The sequence below is a fragment of the Pelecanus crispus genome, chromosome 16 (genome assembly GCF_030463565.1).
Source record: "Pelecanus crispus isolate bPelCri1 chromosome 16, bPelCri1.pri, whole genome shotgun sequence".
NCBI lineage: Eukaryota > Metazoa > Chordata > Aves > Pelecaniformes > Pelecanidae > Pelecanus > Pelecanus crispus.
In genome coordinates, this window is record NC_134658.1 from 7,032,011 (window position 1) to 7,054,580 (window position 22,570).

At 56.3% G+C, this 22,570-nt stretch overlaps 1 protein-coding gene across 1 annotated transcript; it reads left to right on the plus strand.

Annotated features, from left to right (window-relative positions):
- Nucleotides 1-4,830: 4,830 nt before the first annotated feature.
- On the plus strand, nt 4,831-20,894 carry FNDC5 (fibronectin type III domain containing 5). The gene is made up of 6 exons (XM_075721842.1): nt 4,831-4,909; nt 14,209-14,324; nt 14,630-14,828; nt 16,375-16,467; nt 19,894-20,027; nt 20,853-20,894. The coding sequence occupies exons 1-6, from the start codon at nt 4,831-4,833 to the stop codon at nt 20,892-20,894; spliced, it is 663 nt and encodes a 220-aa protein (XP_075577957.1).
- Nucleotides 20,895-22,570: the final 1,676 nt, after the last annotated feature.

The following is a 22,570-nucleotide window of genomic DNA, read 5'->3' on the forward strand; positions in this document are numbered from 1 at the left end:
ACCATGGGGGTCCCACCATGCCCACCGGCCCGGGCAGCTCACGGACCCGTTGAGGGGGGTGGGACCGGGGGGTCTGGTGCTGCAGCGAGGGGGAGCAGGGGAAATGCCGCCGGCAGGCAGGGCCCAGCCTTGTCCCTTGTCCCCAAGCCATCCCCAAGGACTGGAGGTGTTTAACGCCATCGCCACTGCCACCAGTGCCACCAGTGCCACCAGTGCCACGGCCACGCGCGAGCCCCGGGCTCCCTCTCGTGGCCTCTCGCCCCATCTCATGGGGTGACCGAGGAGCCACGGGGACCCGGGGGGACAGCGGCAGCTGGGGCAGTGGGTCCGGGGGGGCCTGGGCGGGGGGCTCCGGAGTGGGGAGGGGGCTCCGAGCCGCGGGGCCCCGCTCCCCCCGCGGCCACCCCCGCCGGGCCCCCAGCCCCCCGCGGCAGGGCCCCGCGGGACGCGTCCGGGCGTGGGGCCGGGGCTGGGGGCCCCTCCCGGGGGGCCTGGAGGGACGGGGGGGGTCCCGGCCGCGGCCCCCCCCGGCGCTGCGCTGGGCCGGGCCCGCCGCGGGTGTCGGCAGGTGGCGGCAGCGGCCCGCGGCAGCGCCGGGCTGCGGGCAGCACCCGGGCAGCACCCAGCACCCTGCCAGCCCGGCACCCTGCACCCCCTGCAGCCTCTGCACCCTGCACCCCCTGCACCCTGTCAGCCCAGCACCCTGCACCCCCTGCACCCCGCCAGCCCGGCACCCTGCACCCCCTGCAGCCTCTGCACCCTGCACCCCCAGCACCCTGCCAGCCCGGCACCCTGCACCCCCTGCAGCCTCTGCACCCTGTCAGCCCAGCACCCTGCACCCCCTGCACCCCGCCAGCCCGGCACCCTGCACCCCCTGCACCCTCTGCACCCTGCACCCCCTGCACCCTGCCAGCCCGGCACCCTGCACCCCCTGCACCCCGCCAGCCCGGCACCCTGCACGCCCTGCACCCCCTGCACCCTGCCAGCCCGGCACCCTGCACGCCCTGCACCCCCTGCACCCTGCCAGCCCGGCACCCTGCACCCCCTGCACCCCCTGCACCCTGCCAGTCCGGCACCCTGCACCCCCCCTGCACCCTGCCAGCCCGGCACTCTGCACCCCCTGCACCCCCTGCACCCTGCCAGCCCGGCACCCTGCACCCCCCCTGCACCCTGCCAGCCCGGCACTCTGCACCTCCTGCACCCCCTGCACCCCCTCCACCCTGCACCCCCAGCACTCCCTGCACCCTGCCAACCTGGCACCCTTCACCCAGAGAGCACCCTCTGCACCCTGCAGCACCCTGCCAGCCTGGAACCCAGCACCCCGCAGCACCTCCCTGCACCCTGCAGCACCCATTGCAACCAGAGACCACACTCTGCACCCTGCAGCACCCTGCCAGCCCGGCACCCTGCACCCCGCAGCACCCCCTTGCACCCTGCAGCACCCTCAGCACCCCGCAGCACCCTGCCAGCCTGGAGCCCATCGCGCATCACCCCTGCAGCGTCCCCTCCAACGCACAGGGTCCCCCCGACACATGGTGTCTCCCCCACATGCAGCATCCCCCTGCAGGCAGCCGGAGCCGGGCAGGGGCCTGTGGGGGCCAGGGTGGGGGCAGAGGCCCCGGAGCGGTTCCCGGCGAGTGGCCGCGGGTGAGCTCTGCACTGGGGTGCAGGGTGCCGTCAAGGGCTTGGGGTGCTGCAGGTGGTGCTTGGGGGCTGACTGAGCTGCTCCTAGGGCACGGCTGCAGCTCTGGGGGCCAGGGTCTCCTGGGGAGCAGCACAGGGTCCCCCAGATCTGCCAACATCGTTCTGTCCCACCGTCGTCCCCTGGGAACCCCAGGACTGGGACTCTCCCTCCTGGGGGACATCCCGGCATCTCCGCACACCACAGCCATCTCCCTCATGGCCCGCACAGGAGGTAGCCCAGGCCAAAAAGGGACCCTCACAATGGCCCTACCCCACAGCGCTGATTTAGGGACAGTTTTCCGGGACACAGGGACGTGGTCTCGGTGCTCGGCTCCTGCCAGAGCCTGGCCAAGCATATTTAGGGTGAGGTGGGACAGGACGGGGGCTGGGGGCGAGGAGGGGGATGGCTGGGGGCCTCCCCGGTGTCCGTCTGGTGATGCGAGAAGGAAGAGGAGCGACTGGCGAGCCTAAGCGCGTAATTAGAGCCGCGACTTAATTGGCACGCCGGGGATGCGCGATGGCTATGGCGTGACTGGAATAGCGATGTGCCAGTACGGGCTGGGGCAGCGGAGGAGGCTCTGCACCCCACAGGGAGGCAATGGGAGCCCAGAGGGGACTGGGGGGGCCAGGACACCCCGAAAGGCCTTGCCTGCTGGTGGGAAAGGAGAAGGGACAGGGACAGGACGAGTGCAGCATGGTGGCCCGGTGCACCCAGGGGCAGCCGGGACCTGAGGCCCAGAGGGGCCCTCCCTGCAGTGGCCACGTCCCAGGGAACCTGCTGAGGGTGGCAGACATGGCAGGGCTGGAAAAGAACAAATGCTTCCCTTTTATTTGGAAAGGGGGAAAGGAAAAACCAGGGAATTACGGTGTTAACTGTGTTCAGCTTCTGGAAAAATACCAGAACACATCAAAACTGCTCTTGTGGGAGCCTGGGAGGTAGCGGGGTGATGGAGACCAGCCCTCTCGCATCTGCCAGGAGCAACCGGGGCAAAACACCGGCCGTCCCACGTGCTGGGGCCGGGCTCGGCTCGCTGTTGACACAGGACGGGGTCCAGCCTGGGTGGCACCGTCCTTGGGCTGCCGGGGCAGCCCGGCTGCAGGGAGTTACTGGTTTTGTGTGACAACCCCTCCATCTCATGGCTGCTGGGGGATTTGGGGCTCCCCGTGCAGAGGCAGGGAAACGCTGCTGTCGGCAACGCGGAGGCGCAACCTGCTGCGACTTCGGCTTTGCGTTTCTGCCGGCGGCTGGAGCCGGTTCGGCTGCGTCAGCCTCAGAGCCGAGGGCTTGTGGCCCCGCTCCGGTGCTCCCGGTACGCCATGGAGTCTCCCACCCAGCCTCATGCTCCGGCGAGGGAAGGCCCAGGGGAAGCAGGAGCCCGGCCTGCAGCCACCCCTGCACGGCCGTGCCCAAATCCCGGCTCCGTCAGCTGAGCCCAGCCACATGCGGCCGGATTTGGAGTGGGCGCTGAGCCCAGCGCAGGCTGCTCCAGCGAGGGGCTGAGCCCCCCCCACCAGCCCAGGGCTCCCGCTCCTCCCCGGCACCTTCTCCGCCGCTGAAGTGATGAAATTTTAATCTGCTGCCAGGCAGGAGATGAAAGGGAGGCACCGCAGGCGCTTCCCGGGGAAGCAGCCGGCTGCAGCCGAGCGCCCTGGCACTGCCATGGGGAGCGACATGGGCATGGCCCCGGCACTGCGACGCAGACGCCGCACTGGGAATTATCATCGTCTCAGGCTGAGGAAAGAGAGTGGTGGAATGGCGCAGGGCTGACGTTTGGCAGGACAGGGTTGTCTCCCGGCTCTGGCGGAGGCTTTTTGGGTCTCTCTTGGGTGATGGGCTCCTGTCGCTTCCCCGGGAAGGGGTTGTGGTTCACTGGGAGCTCTTGCAGGGTCTCCTCTACGTGAGGGGAGCCCTCAGCCGGGGCGTCTCTCACTGTGATCCGCAAGCACAACTGCAGCCTGCGCACGGCCGGAGGGTCCCCAGCACCGCTGCGGGAGGACGGGAAGGGGAAGGTGGCGGAGGCTGCCCACGCCAAGCCCCTCACGCCCGATTCACTCCCCACTTGTTCCGGCGCGGCTCTGTTGACACCGCCGGTGCAGAGCAGAGAGAAACCACCGGTCCATAAACAAAACCGTAGGGACCTGGCTTGCCATAAGCGAGAGGACCCCACCGATGCTCCGGGAGCCCGCAGGCCACGCCGTGCGCCCTGGCAGGCGGCAGCAAATAAATACCCGGGCCGGACAGACAGCGATGCCGCCCAGACACACGGCCCAGACCCCACTGCCTCCTGCCCGCAGCGTGGCCGGGGGCTCCCGGCCGGACCCGTCCGCGCGTGCTGGCACCTGCAGCCCCGGCCCGTGGGCACCCTGCGGCCACCAGCCATCGCGGCCGGACCCTCGTTGCTGGTGGGGCGCGGTGGGTGCCCCCCACGCAGCGTCGCGGGGTTTGGTGGCTGAGCTGGGGAAACGGCGTCCGCTCCCTTCAGCCGGTTACCGTAAATCGGAGCGCTGCCTGCTTATCCCAGCCGGAGGCCCGGCTAATTCCAGGAGCTCGTCTCCTCCTCGGTACCGCGGCGCGCAGAGCCCGGAGGCTCGCAGGGGCTGTCAAATGTCCCGGCTGCTGTGCGCGGGGGGCTCGGCCCGGGGCCAGCGCCCGGCTCCCGGTGGCCCGGGGCGGGGGGCCCGGCGGGGAGCGGCCCCCGGGAGGGCCGTGCCGGGGCCGTGCCGGGAGGGGCGGGGAAACTGAGGCAGGCGGCGGGGCCGGGCTGGGCGGGGGGCCCGAGCCGCCCCCGTCCCGCCGCCCCCCCTCCGGGGCCGGGGGAGGGACCGGAGCCGGGGCTGCCCGGCGCTGCAGCGGGCGGAGCCGGGGCTCGGCGGGGCCGCGCCCGCCCCCGCCTCCCGGCCGAGCCCAGCCGAACCGTGCCGAACCGTGCCGAGCCCAGCCGAGCCGCGCCGGGCGCTCCCGAGCCCAGGCGAGCCCAGGCGAGCCGGCCGGCACCGAGCGGCCCCGGCGGTACCGGGCCCCGGCGCTCTCCGCGGTGCTGAACGGAGCCGCCGCGCCCGCAGGACGCGCCGCCGGTGGGGCCCGGCCCGGCCCGGCCCGGAGCGGCTCGGCCCGGCGCGGCGCGGCGGCGGCGGCGGCGGCGGGGGATGGAGCCCTTCCTCGGCTGCACCGGCGCCGCGCTCCTGCTCTGCTTCAGCTACGCCGGGCTGCGCCCGGTGCAGGCAGGTACGGGCCGCCGGGCCCCGGGGAGGGTCCGCCCGGGGCGGGGGGGGGCTTGGGGGGGGGGCGTCCCCCGCTGCGCACGGGTGGGAGCCGCGGGTGAGGCGTGGGCGCTGCGTGGAGCGCCCCGGGGGATGGAGTTGGGGGGCATCGCCGGCCGGGACTTTGTGGGTAACCGGGGGTTCGGAGGGGACGGGTGATTTCGGACACGCAGGCACCGGTGTCGGGAAGCGCCGAGCTCTCGCCCCCACCGGTGTCCCAGCGTGGGTGCTTACAGCCGGCCCTGGGGAAGGCGGCTGGTAGGGATACGGCGCGAAAACGGGGGCTCGGGGAGAGCGAAGAGACCCCTGCGCAGCGCCGGGCACGGGGGAGGCGAAGGCTCTCCTGCCCCCGAGCAGCGGTGCCTGCTCACGTCGCAGGGCTGGACCGGAGCAGAGGAGGCAAAACCGGACCCGCTGGCCTTGGCGGTCCCCCTCCCCGAATCCTGCTCGCCCCAGGCTGTCCGGGGCCCAGCGCGGCACTGCTGGGAGCCAGCTCCCCGCGGGGCGCAGCGCGTCCCGGCCACGTCAAACCAGGCCCCTTCGAGCTGAGCGGGTCCTCTGAAGCGGGGGATCTTTTTGGAAGGCAAAGGTCCCCCACGAGCTAGCTCTAATTTTGGAGTGACCGGGATGTGCTCAGGTCCTCTCTCCTCCCCTGCGTCAGCCGGGCTGAGCCTTCACCCAAGCACCCTGCGCGCGGGTGCCACGTCTCGGCGGGTGCCGGTGGGTGCTTCCCAGCCCAAAGCCGGACGCTCTCCCTGGCTTTGTGTAGCCAGCCGGAGGGCTCCGTCTCCCTCGCTGGCTGCAAGATGTTGGTGGAACAGCTGCTTTGATTTGCAAAACGCTGATTGCCAGAATATCTTACATTCCAGGAGGCTGGGGGTGACTATTAGTGTTGCAGAGCTCCGGGGAGTGGAAATTCCTGCGCCCGAGCCAGCCCCGGGAGTTGCTGGAGTTATATTCGCCCTCGTCCTGCCTGCGCCGGGGCTGCAGCAAGCCCCCCGAATGCCTTTGGCTCTGACACGCGCGTCCTTGGCCAGACATCGGCACTCAAGTTGCCGTTTCACAACTGACAGACCCAGGGAGATTAATGAAACATTCCCCAAAGGAGGGGAGCGATGGGGAAAACGCCGCGGCACAACGGAGGCGCCTGCAATTGTCACGGCCCTCCCGATTTTCTGTAAACTAGGCCACTTCCCCTGCTCTTCCTTATCCTTGAATCACCTCAGTCGGCGCCTGAGAGTAAACATGGAGTTGTGTCCTTGCCCGTAACTGCCTTCTGCTCCTGTCTTACAGGCAGCGTTTGTGTGCCGTCAGGTTTCCGTGCCGTGTCAGGAGCCGGGCAGCTCTGTACGCGCAGGTAGCCGCCCTGTCTCGTGGCTACGGCGCGCGGCGGGGCGGCAGGAGGCTCAGTTCTGGGCTCTGCCGAAGCTGCGTGACCTTGGTGCTGTGCCACGCACCCCCGCTGCCGCCCCTTTCCGTGGTCTGCTTTGCCAAGGGTTGCGGTCTGCTCTCCCCGCAGCCCGGCGAGGCCGTGAACTTGTGCCCTCCCCGTTTTTCAGAGAGGGAAAAAGAGGAATGAGGGTATGGAGTGCTTTTTCCCAAGGTCACGCAGAGGTAGCAGCAGCATCACCACCAGCTCCGTGTCCCCAGCGCTACCCGACGATGTGGCCACGAGGCCGCCAAGGCGTGCGAGCCAAGAGTCACTGGAAAAGCCCGTGGAGAGGAAACCATCCCCAGCAGGGTCAGGCAGGGACGGAGGCTTGGTGGTCCCTCCCCTTTGGACACAGAGCTCATGCATGTGGGTTTAAAATAATGCCTGTTGTTGAAAGTTAAAGTTGCTGGCCCCGGGAGAGGACCGGTGCAAATTCCCCCCTGCCCATGCAGCGGCGAGGGCTGGCGAGTGAGCGGCAGAGCACAGACCCTGCTCTGAAAGCGGGGTTTGGCCAGTCAGGAGCATTTTTTGGCAAGGTGATGCCAAGGTGAGTGAGAAGGGGAAGCAGGACCAGGACAAGCTGGGAAATAACCTCCATGCTCACGCTCTTTGATAGCCCTCAGCATCCCACCAGCGCCGCAGGGGTAAAGCCCGCTGGCTCGCTCCTACTGCTGCCTGCTCGAGAGGGTCCCCGAGAAAACATTCGGGATGGTGGGCACGTCAGAAATCCAATTTAATGTTGCCACAGCGCTGGCTCTGCCCAGCCTGCGTGGTCCGAGGTGCCAGCAGCCCCCTCCTCGTTAGGCAGAGGTAATGAAGAGGGAAGCGAACAGAGCGGGGCTCGGCGGCGCAGGGCTGCTGTTAAGGGCTGTAAGAGCAGCAGGGCGATGCTGCGTAACGCTGGTGAAAAGACCCCAAAATAGGTCACGGCCTCTGCAGCTTGCTAGGGCAAACAGCATCCCTGCGAGGTGCCTGCCCGTAGAGCAACTCAGATCAGGTTTATTTCTGTGAGGTGGAGGGGAAAGCACAGCGCTCAGGCGGAGGTGAAACATCACCCGCCAGCGCAGCTCTGCGCCCCGTCCAGCGCTCAGCCTCCGCAGAACCTGGCCCGGCCTCCAATCCGAGGAGCCCCTTAACACCTCCTCCACCTCTGCTGCCCCAAAAGGGGCCAAAACCACCTGGCCGGATTCTGGTTGCTGCTCAGCTTTAAAGCAGCTCAGTGCTTTTACGCCTCTCGTGCGTGTCCTCACACCCTGAGCCACTCTGCGAGCCAGGCTCCTCTTCCTCGGCTGAGGCGGGTCTCCATCCTCGCCTCCTCCCCAGACAGCCCCACCAGCTGCAGGGCGGGAAGGAGAGCAAAGCGGAGGGGACAACCGTGCCGCAGATGCTCTTTCCCGACCTGTATCTCGCCGGGCACGCTCAACTCCTCCTCCGAGCCAGGGGAACTGAGCTCACCTGAAGTGTGGCAGGATGAAAACCAGAAGCGAGCACTAGGCTCGGCACGCGCGAGAACGCAGTGATGGGTCTGACAGCTATTTGGAGACGGCAAACCAACCCCCTCCAGCCCCTTCCTGTCTCACGGAGGCCACGGAGATTCCTGGCCGGCTGACGGATGGCGTAAGCACTTTTATCGATTTCTGCATTCAGCGTAGGAGAGATTTAATTGAAATATGGAGGTTTCTAACCTCAGTGTCAGCCTCTCAGCAGGGATGTCGCTGTGCAAAGCAGCCAAGGTTGTGCCACCCTCTTCCAAACGCCATCTCCTGCTGGGAACATACATGTGGAAAACGGAGACCCCTCCCAGAGAGGCACGCGCTCGCACACGTTAACCACACGCACCGTGGCAGGATCCAAAAGCAGCCTTCATGGACTGGTACCCACGTACTGGTACTGAATATGGCCTCATCCTTCTGGCATTTATTGTTAAATAACCCCTCCTGGTTTATATAGTACCCAGAGGCCAAATTAAGGCTTGACTCAAGAATAATTCACTTAAAAGCAGAAATGTATTGAGCACCGAAGCATGCAAATCTTTTTGTGTGCAGCAAAAATCGGAGCGTTGGATGCATGAGCAGAGCTGGATCAGGACCAGCCAGCAAACTCCCGGGAGAGGTCTGGGTACTGGCATCTGGTGGCCGTTGGGAAACGCCGGGGCTTGCTCACCCTCTCTGCCTCTGACAGATTTCTCTCTTATTCTCTAACGTGACATAGGTGTGGGCTGAGAAAAGGTAGAAAAGACTATGGTACCCAGTCCTCCCTGGACACTCGGGTCCTGGATAAAACGTGCCACAGCAATGACTCTGCTCTGGGTTGGCAGCGTTAAAACCCAGGTCATGGCGTTGGTGAGACCTGAGCGAATCCTGCCCAGCTTCAGGACTCAGAGAGTCGGAGGTTTGGCAGCACGGGACATTCTCCAAAGTAGAAATCCCCCTTCCTCCTTGCCCTAAGGAACTTCTGATAGCTGGGCTGGACACAGCGAGCATCTCTGTGCTCTGTGAAAGGGCTTGATCCTCCCTGACAGCATTTCCACCCGTACATTTGAGCGCCCACTCACTGAGGAAATGGCAATAGGGCTGGGGGGGTGAGAGGGGGGCTGGCCTATTAATAACCCGTTCGTACAGGGGAGTGGGCGGTCAGCAGGAAATAATTGCCTCTTTCCCAGACTGAAGAACCACCGGTTGGTCTTTCTGTTCTTTTGAAATTCTCAGAGCTTAGCAAATAGCTCCGCTTCCCATGCGGCCGGGAGCGGGACGGCAGCAGCGGGCCCTGCTCCCTCCCACTCCCCTGCAGGCTCCCTTCATTAAAACACTCGGGAAGCTGAACGGCACGCCAGCCCTTCCTACATACCCCATAAAGCTGACAAGCTATTATATCCACTGAAGGGAGCCATGCTGGGAGAGCAAAGAAAGGCTCAGAAAGGCAGGGAAAGCAGGTCCTTTTGTGCCCACGCTCAGGGAGAGAACATCACACAGGACCTTATGGGATGCTCCTTCCCCTTGCAGGTCGTGTCCTTCCATCTCCCGCGTCCGCAGGGAAGGTTGCGGTGCAGGAACAAAGGCTGGTATTTAAGGCTGATATTCGCTGCTTCCCGCAGGAAAGGGCACGCAGCTTGCGGGTGGATAGCACCGAACGAGCCGCTTCAGAGCCTCGGCAGGCACGCTGCTCGCTGGACCATGTCCGAGGGGCTCTGAAGCAGCTGAGCCTTTCACAGCAGGAAAGGAGCTGCTTGTGGGAGAGGAGCTAACTGAATTGGAAAATGACTACAGGGTAGCCTTGCCCATGGAGGAAGCAACTCACTCCAGGCACTTCCAAGGAGTTTCCAGGACAGTTGAATTCAGAAGGAGCAGGTTTGGGGGGAGGCTGGGCCCCTTGGCTGGGGAGATAAATTCAGGAACAGGCTCTAATTCCAAACCTATAGCCTGACCACAGGACTCGGCTGGCAGAGGTGACCTCCCAGGGTGTGATATTTCCACAGATTCTTCCTTTTGCTCTAAGTAATAATTCCTCCAGCAGCTTGCATGGCTAAAGGCAGCAAGCCAGCTCTCACCCCCAGCCCCACCATGAGAGCTCATGGCAGAAGGTGCAAATTGAGAGCAGCTTCAAAAGAGAGAGAGACAACAGTAAGGAGAGGGAGCACGGCAGAGGAGCCAGGAGCTCCCAAGCATCTCCGAGTGATGTCTTTGTGGCCCAGGTACCTCCCCAGCCCTAGAGGTGCCAGGCAAGAAGCCTGGTGTCTTGGAGACCCCTTTGGCTCATCCCACCACCCTCGATCAGCAGCTGCTTTTTCGCAGGTGATAGCAGCAGCGGGACGGAGACAAACCTTCTTCCCTCTCATTTTCCCTCCCCATCCCAGCCATGCTACAGCTCTGATGGTGAAGTCAACATTAAGGGCAGGCGGGTGGTTTCCTCTTCCTTGTGCCAGCAGCCGCTGTGTCGACAATGAAAAAGCCAGGAAGGAATCAGCCCAAAGCTGTAAAGTGTAGGTTGTTTTTTTTTTTTTCTCAAATAAAAGTCCATTAATAATCAGCAAAGCGTTTAATGAGAGGCTAGAAGGAGTTCTCACCATTAAGAGGGGATTAAGGGTAATCTTCATCGCTCATGCCTCCTCGCTGTGTGGAGGCAGTTCTGAGCTGCTCTTGCCAAAAGGGTCCAAGGTGGGTAGGAGTGAGGCAGGGCTGGGACATGCAGCCCCGGGGGATGTAGGACTGCGACTCACCTGATGAAGGGTCCCTGTGGGAAGGAAACAAGACATGGTTTAAGCATGACCAGTTTTGAAGCAGCCATTCACATTTAAAAATCATCATGATTTCCTCTTAATTAATCAGGGCTCCCCCTTAAGGAGGGGGCTGCAAGTTCTGCTGATGTGAAAACAAGAGCAACTGTTCATCCTAACACAGAGCTCTAATTCAAATTTGGCCAAACAGATCCTCTGCCAGCTTGCAATGTGTGATTTGCTCCAGAAGGCATCGCAGCCTCTGTGCTGGGATGAAGCTAAACCAGAAATCTCGTACTATATGGGTCCCTTACAGACCAGACAGGGGATGTATTGTCCTTGGCGTCTCTGGAGTAAACACGCATGAGAAAGGTTTGATGCACAGCATGTTCCTTGCTAGCTCACCCACAGCAGGGAAGGAACAGCCCCTGGGGCCATCCCACCCTCGGTGCCTGCTCCCAGAACACCAGCGGCTTCCCTAGCCGCCACAGGCACAGAAGCGAAGTTTCCAGGAGTTGTATAGGACTTTAGAAAGAACCAAACGTTTGGATTTGCCACCTCGAGGCCCTGCTAGAGATGCTGACCCCCTACAGCCAGCTGGGAAACAGAAATTACATCTTCTCCACCTGACCTCAGCCAGGCTGGCACTACAAAGAGCCGCAACTGGCCCAGGGAGCCAAAAGCAGTGTGGAGTATCTTGGAACAGTGATTAGATTTTAGAAAGTCATGATCTCATCATGCATCTCCTGGGAGCGAGGAGAAAAGCATCCTCATGGATTAAAAGTTTGGTTCCAAATTATTCATTCAGCTCTGGGAGCAGGAAACTCATTTTCCTGGCTTTGTATTTCTGTCAAACGCTGTGCTTAATTCTCTTTTCATATCACTTTTATACTGGTTTGACACCACTGATTTATGCGTAGCTACTCCTAATCTGGCAGTGAAAGGAAAGGCACACTCAGATCTGCTGTCCTAGATTTCACTGTATTGCCTGCTGACTTCAACTACCCCGTCTCTCTCTCAGGTATTACTACGAAGGGGGTTTTCTGGAGCGCTCTCGACCACCCAGACCAGCTGATTTCTCCCCTGCCTACATTCAGAGTCCTGCTTTGCAGGCTCCGAGCCCTGGGCTGCAGCTTTGCCGAGTGCTTCCCTTCTGCCTTGCAGCCCTCCACCCTCCCTCACCAGTTCCCAGAGAGGTTGGTTCCTCTTCTTCTCCAGCTCTGCTAGGTCTTTCTGGCTCCCCCACATTCTAGGTCATCAGGAAACTCAGACACTTCTTACGCTGTGCCTCCCTCAAGGTCACAAATTTCAAAGGGGACTCAGGCACCAAGCGGGCTGTGCTGTATGTTCCCTTTTCCCAGTCTGAAGCTCTTTCCCTGATACTCTCTCTGCTCTCTGTTCCTGTGGGGTTAATTCATCTCTTTTCAAAGGCCTCCTCAACCTAAGCTGGGTAAATCAGTGGTAGCGCCTAAAAAAAATTGAGCTCCTAAAAATATCTAGGAAAGACAACCATGCCGGGATTTAACTGTACAGCTGCACTTTGAGAAGGGCAAAGTGCCTGGCTGCAGCTGGAGACTGTTTTGTCTCCCATCTCTCAACTCCGTCATGTCCTCCGTATGTTCTAGCAAATTCATCAGGCATGACTCACAGACCTTCCCTGTACGCATTCCCATCTGCTGACTGCCCCTTCCTAAAATTAGACCCTACTCTTGTTGGCATACGGGTTCAGTCACGGTGGAAGGTGAGGAGCTGCAGACCCACGTCCTTTCCTTGTGTCACAGCAGGGAGCTGAATCCAGAAGGGACTGGTGTTCTGGCTGAGGAGGACGATCCGTCTCCCCTGCTCAGCTTGTCCTTGGCCCCGCTGCTGCAGCGGAGGGTGAGGATGATAAGTGTTTCTGTTCTCTGAGAGCTGGCTGGAGACCACTGCCTCATTTCATGAAGGCCAGCCACGGAGAGATGAAGATGCTCTGGGTCAATACCAACTTGATCATCTACTCTAGAGAGGAAGGACACCTCCCCCTATAAAATCCTGGAGACCATGATTGCTCACTGCTCCTCCTTCTAAAGTCCGAAATTCGTGTGAACTTATCCATGCACCTTTCAGCGACATTTTTGCTCACTGAAGGACTCGCTAGAATCAGTCTGGGTCCCAATGGCTTGTCCAGCCGTCCTATTCCTAAGGGTCTCATGGGTGGGTGTGGGTCTCCCATCTGCTAGAAAGAGGAGCTCTGAAGGCTGGACTCTGGGTGTTTTTTGGGGAAGAGAGAAAGGAATAAGGTCATCGCTCTGCTAAGTGTAGAACAGCACTGACCTTCAGCTGGGGAATTCCATGCTCCTGTTATTTTCTCTGCTCCCGGGGGAACATTCACCAGGAGTGAAGTCAATTGTTAGGAGACACTGACACTACAGCTAGAATATTTTCGGCCACATTCAGGCGGCTGGGACTGACTATAAATCCAACAAGTGTTACTGGAGATGTGCACACGTGCATCCTTCTTTTACTGTTGACCTCAGCCCCAGCCCCAGAAGGGCAGTGTTGTACAATGGTTGCAAAGCAATAAAGGTTATTATTCTTTGATAAGAGTCAGAAAAAATTACTCCTTCTCACCCTACTGACCTCCTGGGGGTACTCAGAGTCCTACCAGTCTCGTTAGCATTTACTGCCTTTGGGTTCGGGGCACAAGCTGGAGATTGTGAATTAAATTTGACCAGAGGAGAGGGAACAGGAGTCCAACCTGCTGCACTGAGCACTGGCAGGACTGTGCCAAGCCTACAAGGTAAAACCTTCCCCCCGAGATGCCAAGAAGGGCTTTGCACTGTGCAGCTCCCTTGGGAAGAGGCTCCCGGTGAGGGTGTGCAGGAGCCAGCTGGTACATCAGAGCCCAGCTCTCCTCGGCAAGGCTGGCAGCTACGCAGATCCACCCTGCAGTTGGAAACTCAGCTGTGCTCTGGAGTTGGGAATAAACACAGAGCCTCGGGCTACTGCTTTCATGGCTGCCCTTTTCACATTACAATGGTCCATCGGTGCTGTTGCAGCACGCTCTGTCCTGTTAGCTGTAAGCGGACGGTTGCTGGATGCCCTCCGACCATCTGAGAGACAGCCCATCAGCCACAAAATGTGTATAAAAAAAAATGTTCTGTCAAACTAACAGGGAAAAGCAAAAGAAACACTCCCATTTACTACTCCTGAATTTCAAACCTCCAGAGTGCTCATCAAAGCGTGCAGTTTTCATACTTCCAAGGCAGATTTTGCATTTCCTCCCAGCTGTCACTGTCAGACTGTAATGGGAAACAACAGAGAAAACGCAGTACATGGCTGGGAAGGATGAGATGAACGAGCTACTTGGTGGTCTGCTGTGTTGTCAAAAGAAACTCTTTCCAAGGGTCAGTTATTTCACCTGTGTCTAATGCAACTCATATTCTCAGCAGAGGTCTCGTAAAACCTCACTGGTAATTAAGACATGGAGTTCCTGCAATTGCCAGGTCCCATATCCAGAACCATACAGAGGGAGGACCATGAACAAGGTCCTCTCCCACTCCCTTCCTTGCCTTTGCTCTGTGTCCTGCCTGCGGCTGTGACTTTGCCTCTGTAAAGGCTCTGCTCTCCCTCCTTGCAGACAGCCCGTCGGCTCCAGTAAATGTCACGGTCAAACACCTGAAAGCCAACTCAGCCGTTGTGACTTGGGATGTTCTGGAAGATGAAGTTGTCATTGGATTTGCAATTTCCCAACAGGTATGGTGCCAACAGTTACCCAGTTTCGGTCATGTTCATCTTCACCCCAGGTCCCCCCAAGTTTCCAAATTCTCTTGCTGCAGTTTAAGCCCATTCCTTCTCGTCCTGTCCCTCGTGGTCTGGGGGGGGACTTGGCTTCCCGTCCTCTTTGCAGCAGCGCTTCATGTATTGGCAGCTGCAGAGAGGAAAGGGTCCGGCGGTCTCCACATCCGTGGTGGACAGGGCAGGAAGCAGTGGTCTTAGATGACAGCAGTGCACACGGGAGGCCTCTCCACCACTCTGTGCTCTCCTCTCTCGGCTTCCAGAAGAAGGACGTGCGGATGCTGCGCTTCATCCAGGAGGTGAACACCACCACCCGCTCCTGTGCCCTCTGGGACCTAGAGGAGGACACTGAGTACATTGTGCATGTCCAGTCCATCAGCATCCAAGGCCAGAGCCCTGCCAGTGAGCCAGTCCTCTTCAAGACCCCCAGGGAAGCTGAGAAACTAGCCTCTAAAAATAAAGGCAAGTGTGGGTGAGTTCCTATGTGGCCCCTGGGACGCCCTGGCAGCGCAGGGCTCTGCAGAGAGGAAAGCAGTATCCTGTGCAATGAGAATAGCTGGGTTAAATGCACGCAGGGCTGAGTGCCCTCTCCCAGCCCCACATGGACAAGCGGGATGTCCCGAGTGTACCCAGCAGACAAGGCTGACGGGTGCACAAAGCGACAGGGAGATGCTGCCGAAGGCTGGCTGTTCATTTCTCCCATTTCAGATGAGATTTAACAGGTAAAGTGAGGAGGAGAAGGTTTCCAGACTGTGAGCTGTGTGTCCAGCAACCTTGCAAGTGGAGAATGCCAGGCTCAATTCCTGAGCAGCCTGTGAACTCATGTGGAAATAGACCCCTCGATGGCACTGGGCACACCACCGCTGTGCTCACAGGGCACCCGGGGGGATTCGCTGAGCCTCCTGTGCTTGGATTCCAGGACAGCAGGGGGAAATATACCCAGAGACCGCCACTTTTCTTACATTTCAAATATTTCTGCCAAATCACAGAAAGCTGAGGTTGGGAGGGAGCTCTTGAGATCACCTAGTCCAAACCCCTGCTCAAGCAGGGTCAACTACAGCAGGTTGTCCAGGATCATGTCCAGTTGGGTTTTGAATATCTCCATGGAGGAAATCAGGCACTTCCTCACTGGCAGCTCCTTCCCTTGTTCCTCTTAAGCCAAACCAGATGGTTGAAGGTTTTCTGTCAGCAAGAATCTCTGCTATGAAAAGGGCTAGGGAGTACAGGGGTCTGGGATATAAAGGGTTACTGCCTGCCTACCGAGGACCCAGCCTGTTGCAAGGCTTTTGGCCCTGGTTCCTAGGATGTTGTGAGTTCTTGACTTTTTCTGCTAAAATGATTTGGTGTCTGTAAATACTGAATTGCTGTTCATCTGAAAGCACTAAGAGGAGCACTGCTTCCCTCCCTGGAGGCCTGAACTGTAATCTTCTTAGTGCTTTGAAGCCAAGCAGGTGCATTACGCCCAGAAAAAAGGCTCTACTCATTTCTGAATCCCATGGCTCCACTGAAAAATATCGTGCCAGGCTCCACACTCCTGAGCCGGGAGAGGAACTGCTGAAGCATGCAAGGCTTTGTGACAGGCGCAGACGGTACTAACCGAGACCAGAGACAGAGCAGAGCGAGCTGCCACGGGGCCAGATAACATGCGGACTTACCCCATGGCAGCTCCTCTGTGGTAGCTGCCTGTCGTGGTTTAGCCAATTTTCTAGGAAGGAAATTAACTCTATTCCAGCCGAAACCAGGACACTGCCTGTTGATCCCGTCTCACTGCTCCTCCCTCGCCACATCTCCCGCAGGCGGCCAGGAGCAGTTGCTGCAGAGCAGCTGATGCTCTGCAAGTTCAAAGCGCAGCTCGTGCTGCTGGCATGACTGACGGGCGAGGACTCTCTCCCTGCTAGCTCTGACCTCGACGCACCGATGATTTGAGTCAAGGGCACTGTCAAAGCCGTGCCCAGCGCAGCCTGAGCCGTGCGGTTAGGTTTCATGATGTCTCTTTCCCCTTGTGCAGATGAGGTGACAATGAAGGAGATGGCGAAGAAAAACCAACAGCTGCGAGCGGGGGAAATTCTCATCATTGTTGTGGTGTTGTTTATGTGGGCAGGTCAGTTCAATCTTTCTGTCAAAAGCACGTAATATCCCTAGGGCCTGCTGGCTCGCTTGGTTTGCACGTGTAATCTTGTAAGACCTGAAAAGAAACCCTTCCTCCCATAGAGAGTACGGTATATTCAGCTGTGAGGGCACCTCAGTTCCCTCTGCAGCGTCACAAGCTGGGCGGTGCCAAAAGCAGGTGAATCAGTGGTCTGATCTGGTCCGGCAGGACGTAGATAATGGACTTGATGAACCAATTGCCTAATTCCCCATGGCTAATCCTGTAATCTCAATTTTTCCAGAATGCACTGATGATAATGCCCTCAGCCATCCAACAGGATGCCTCGAGCCCTTCAAATGATACAGGTCACTGTAATTATCTGGCTATTATATGGCTCCAACTCTCATGCAAAACAGAAATTTAAGAGTCTTGCTCTCAACACCCACTATTATATATACACTAAAACCCACTTCAAAATCAATTAAAATAATGGAAGCATTGAAAGAACAAATGTCCCCAGACATCAAAACACCAATAAACCCAGATCTTCTCAACATCCACTATTAAAATACAAAGAATAGTATTTAATAGGAAAAGGAGAGACATTAGCAGAAACATATTAACCAAAAGGACAGAAAAGTCTACGTGAGCTTGGGACAATGGGAGGAGGAGGGACTAGCATTAGCTGAAAGCTGCTATCCAAAAGGGTGCTTTGAAGCCAAACTTTAGCAACCTTTTGAAATTCCACCCTAGTTCTCCTTATACCTGGCAGCCACTAATCTTTTTAAGAGGCTCTGCTACAAGACGGCTACTGTAGTATACGATTTTATAAGCAAGATTGCATGCCCAGCTGCAGCTGAGAGCACCCGGTGCTGCGGGAGGTGCAGTAAAGCCATCCCAGGGCCACCTTGCTGTGGGATGCGACGGGCACAGCTAGGCACATACGTTACCACAGCCTCTAACAGAGCATCAGATAAACGTGCTCCTTCAATATGAAGATCCCTCACTATGACTTTCTGTAATATGTACAAATACATAAATTAAATTTCCGAAGAGACCCAAGAGTTTTCCAACATGAGTTTGGGACCACATTTCAGTAGAGCTTATAGCAAATTGTACCTAGGACAGGTCTTTGCTCATGTGTTTTAAACTAGCAAACAGGGAGAGGAAAATGCCTCTGACTCCTGCTCCATCAGCTTAGCATGGCTGAAGTGGCTCCAGCCAGCCCTTCAGCTTGTTCAGTTTGCAAATTACATGCATGAGTTAATGGCAAATAAAGTTTGCATGTTTTGTTTTCTATTTAGAGCCCCAGTCTCCCCTGGCTGCCAGTCAGCTGCTGCTCCTGCCACAACGTAAAACATTAATGAAACAACATTTGCTCCTTGCGAGTCACAGAGCACGTTGCCCAAGGGGGAATGGTTCAGGTGACCCAAGGAAATTGCCAGGCCAGGAAATTAGCACTACAGTAAATCTACGATCCATAAAAGACAACCTTTGCCACTCAGTATTTAGCCCTCCTGTCCCAGGCAAACCACTTTTCCACATCCAGAGCACAGAGAATTTTCCTGGGTCAGAAGAAAAACCCACCACGATAGCGCTGAGTGGCTGATGACTTTGACAACTTGTAGTTTCAGTGGTCAGCGTAGCGTTATGTCCTTTAAAGACAGTGGTCTGTCGTCTTTGCTGCTGCAAACTGCAACAATCCTGAATTGATAGGGGTTGCATCAGTTTACTCCAACAGAGAATCTGGCCCATCTGTACTAGATTCTGCTGAGATACCTCCATGGAGAGATGTAAAGAGGAAACCAGTCACTGACCCGAGATGTCACAAAAGAGGGGGATGGAGGGATTAACTGTGGCCTGTACAGTTCTGCAAGGTTTCTTAAAAGTGAATCCAGGCGACGCAGAATCAGAACCACGTATAATATTTTTTTTTGCCCTGGGAAGTCATGACTTTACCATACATTATTTGCATTTCCAGAGACTGGACAGCAACTAGTGCTAAAGATGATAAGCAAATGAAAACCTAAACTAAGTTACAAGGCTTCCAAAACCTCTAGTCCATGATCTTTTCAGCATTTATGTCAAGTTTTAGCTGTGCATGTTCAAATTTAAATGCCCTGCCAGTAAAAACAATCATGAATAATTACATGAAGCAACTGAACAACTGATTCATCTCCCACTGTAGCGCAATCTAAAACTCAGATCAGCGTCTGAACAAAGAATTTGCTAATACCACAACTTCCCTTCTAGACAGGTGACTTACCTTTAAAAAGGAAAGTGCGGGGGCAGGGGGAAATCTCTCTACACTTCCTGAGTTCTTTACAAAGCCTCAATATAGAGCCCTTAACCTTGCCCGGTCAAAGCCTGAATGTGTGATGATGTTTTAGCAAAAGCAAACTGGAACCGGTCTGTGCCCAGGGCTCTGAACTGAGACAAGACCCAAGCTCTTGTGCTGTCTTTCTGGTATTGTTTGCAGCACTTTGCTTCTCTGTGCCTCAGTTTTACCATCAGAAATCACAGAAGGTGTGACTGTGGCAGATGTTAACCTGTTCTCCAAGGATCAGCCATTTGTTCACATACGCAAGAAAGAATTTGGACCACTGTGTTTACCTGGGGGCAGCTGCCATAACAACACCTCGCTTTATAAAGCGGTTTGCGATAATCTGGTGAAAGCTTTACACGTTTTGCTATTAGGGGAGCTGGAATATTTTTCAGGAAGGGAGAAGCAGCATCTGCCTGGGTCTGCTTAACCTCTGTGCTTGGAACCTGCAGGCAGAGAAGTTATTTGGTCAAAATGTCATATAAAAGCTTCCGAGAAAGACATTTGCAGTCTTCTTACATGTCATGGCTGCTCCTGCTTTCCTCTTCATATGCCTGCGTGCGTGGGAGGAAATTTCCACTGGCAGCTTTTGCTGCCGTCACTGTTGCATATTTGCAGATGTTGTCCTGCTGCTCAAAAGGCCCTGGCTTGTATCACATGCAGGCAGGTATGGCACCTGCCTCTCATCTGCCAGCTCCAGCTCCCTCTCCTCACCCCAGAGGAGAAAGATCAGAGGACACATTTTCACTAACCAGAAATTCCAGGAGCTCCTGTGTTTGCAAAGCAAAGATCCCATTTAACTGCACAGTTAGTGTTGATCGCTATCCAAACGTAGGGCTTAAAACACTTGTCCCATTTAATGACAGGGAAGTTGGAATACAATTAATCTTCCATCCTTCTGTCTAACTAGTTCAGTATGGAATTAGGCATCGAGAAGGAAACAGCCAGAGGGCTGACTAGCTGCGTTAGAAAATGATCCTTAGGAGCAATTGGGAACGCTGCTGACATCTCTACCAGAAGGCACAAAGCTGGCTGGCAAGCAAGGGATCTCTTGATCTCTGCAGGCTCCAGGGGCTGAGCTCATTTGTGTGATCACTAATGCTTCTTCCTGTTAGGGGTGATCGCCCTGTTTTGCAGACAGTACGACATCATCAAAGATAACGAGCCAAATAACAGCAAGGAGAAAGTCAAAAGCGCCTCGGAGAACAGCACTCCCGAGCACCAGAGCGGAGGGCTCCTCCGCAGCAAGGTGAGATGCTGCTGGCACGCAGTGGGGGACGGGGCAGACAATCAATTTCCAGCTGGGCTTCAGCTAAATTACCCAAAAAGCAGCCTCTTAAACATCCTCACTCCAGCCTCCTCCCTCCAGCTAGGATGCAGAAAGGAAACACCCCTGCACATCCACACATGCCAGAACCACAGCTTCATTAGTGGGCTGAGCAGCCCAGATGCATCAGGACACCAGCACTTCACTCCCACCTCTGGATTAGCCTGCACATCCATCAGTAAAACAGATTTCAATCCGTATTTCTGAAATACCTGAACATCTCTGGAAGAAATGCACTGAGCGGTGCTGCAGGCCCTGAGCTGCTTGGGTCCCTACCCCCACAGCAGCCCTTAGGTGGCATGTGGTAAAGGGGATATTACTCTTGCAATTAACCGAAGAGCTTATCAGCAGGAGCGTGGCTGGTAATACACATGATGTTAAAGGTATGCCATATCCATAATGTAACCAGACTCAAGCCTATAATTTATACCAATTTATTTCAATTAATTTAACTTTCTTATGTTTCTATTCACAACTTGCACTCTGGCACATCCCTACCATTTCACATTTACTTATTATTTGAAATACTCCACTAGTTCATGCTCATTCAGAAGCAGACAGTGATGAACCATGTAACCCTAAAGCCTCAACTCTGGCCCTTTTTCATTATCCTGAGGGAATGGGAACAAGAACTTTTACAAAAACCAAGAACAGACCAGCATGCTGCACTGATCTCTGATGTGATTTTTTTCCCTCTCTAGCAATTCCTACACATCCTCTCTTCCTTTGTCTCCTCTTCTCTTCTAGTTTCCAAAAAACAAGCCCTCAGTGAATATCATTGAAGCGTGACAGCCTGCCATCTGATAGATGGACTCCATTCCTCACTCTCACTTTCTGCCTCTGAGCCTTGATGACTAGGGAGGTGAAATATTGTTGGAGCAATTTGGAAAGAGACCTAGTGACTGTCACTTGCTGGCATGCACCTCCTTGTCTGTGTTCTGCAAAACATCGGACCAGAAAGAAAAATCCTGCAAAAAACCCTGAAACCCAAACAAACAATTAAGATGGAAAAGCATCAGTAAGACAGCTGCTGCCAGTGATCCCATGCTGGACTCATGAATCACCTGGGCTGGAGCAACTTCTCACGCACCCCTCTCCACCTTCACACTCCGTCTTCTGGAACAACTTTCCTGTCTTTGGAAACGTACAAGGTTTCGTTGTATCTTTATTTTGTCTCACTGTCACTACATCTCGACAGTATTAACATGAGCTCAGGCATCAGTCACTGTCACTCCACGCAAGAAAGGAGGAAAGCTCATCACAGACACGACTAGCAACCAGATTTTGGCTGCTGTGTGCTCTTGGCTTGCTTTGTTCCATTGATGTGTGTTGTGTAACACGTCTTGCAGGTGGGTTTTTAAAACAAAAAAAGAAAAAGGCATACCCCAGTTTCCATTCCCACTGCGAGAACTTCCCCGGTTGTTCTCCAGTTAGGCTGCAGCACATGTCTCCACCGTTGCTGTCTCTCCTGTCTCACACTGGTGCTCTTCATCTCAGCTAATCGGGGCACATCAAACACTGAGGCACAGACCAATATGAGGGGACACCAGAAGCCGTTATTTAGCTTCCAGGATAATTTCAACCATTTTCTTCATGGTATTTTCAGCTGGGCCTGTGTCCACCACCAGTGTGATAAAAGGTCCATAAAAATGTAGCCAGTCAGCAAAAAAAAAAAAAAGAAAAAAGAAAAAAAAACTCATGATACCGGTTGCTATGCAAGGTCTCCAGTGGCAATAGCTATTTATTGCAAAAGGCTCTTGCCTAAGGGACCTTTTTCTGAGGGCTTAAGTTCTTAAATTGCTTCTTTTAGTAGGGTTCCTGTGGGAAGGTCTGGTTCTCCTCACACGTCCTGTCTGCACTATTTTTGTGACGTTGTAATGCCAGGTATCTGCTGGAGGCAGTCCTCCATAAAAAGGATGGTGACGAACGGAAAAGGGGTTGGGCTTCTCCTCTCTCTTATTAAGTGCTTGATGTTTGTAAGCTGACAGGATCCCTGGGATTGCTGGTGCTCTGGAAGCTGGTAGATGTAAGTCCATCACATGGAAAAGATTTACTCTTTGTGCCATGGGGTACCTGTATTTATTGAACTACTCCACAAGACCACTCCATATGCACTAGGGGATGAGGCAAGATCCTACTTGTTCCATCAAATACCAAGACAGGTTGGCCTGAGTAGGGTTTGAATCTTGTTACAAGAAACCTGCACTCAGACGAGCCTGGTTTAAAAGTCTCTGCAAAGAAACAGGCTGGCAGTAACCAAGTTCAGCCATCTCTGCTCTTCCACTGTCACCAGCCTTTACAAAATAGTTGATTTGGGAGAAAGGCACTAGGAAGTCTGCTTGCAGATGTGTTGGTGAACAAACAAGGGCTTCCCTTGTGCCAGTTTCAGAAGGCAGGCCAACCCCAACGGTCTCTTCAGTGGATCCTTTGCCAGAACATACTCCTCCATCACCAAGAGGGAGAGG

Excerpts from the sequence above, each read along its gene's own strand:
- FNDC5 (XM_075721842.1), top strand. The coding sequence starts at position 4,831 with ATGGAGCCCTTCCTCGGCTGCACCGGCGCCGCGCTCCTGCTCTGCTTC. Across the intron at positions 14,829-16,374 it reads ACTAGCCTCTAAAAATAAAG|ATGAGGTGACAATGAAGGAG; the intron begins GCAAGTGTGGGT and ends CCCCTTGTGCAG. Across the intron at positions 20,028-20,852 it reads GAGGGCTCCTCCGCAGCAAG|TTTCCAAAAAACAAGCCCTC; the intron begins GTGAGATGCTGC and ends CTTCTCTTCTAG.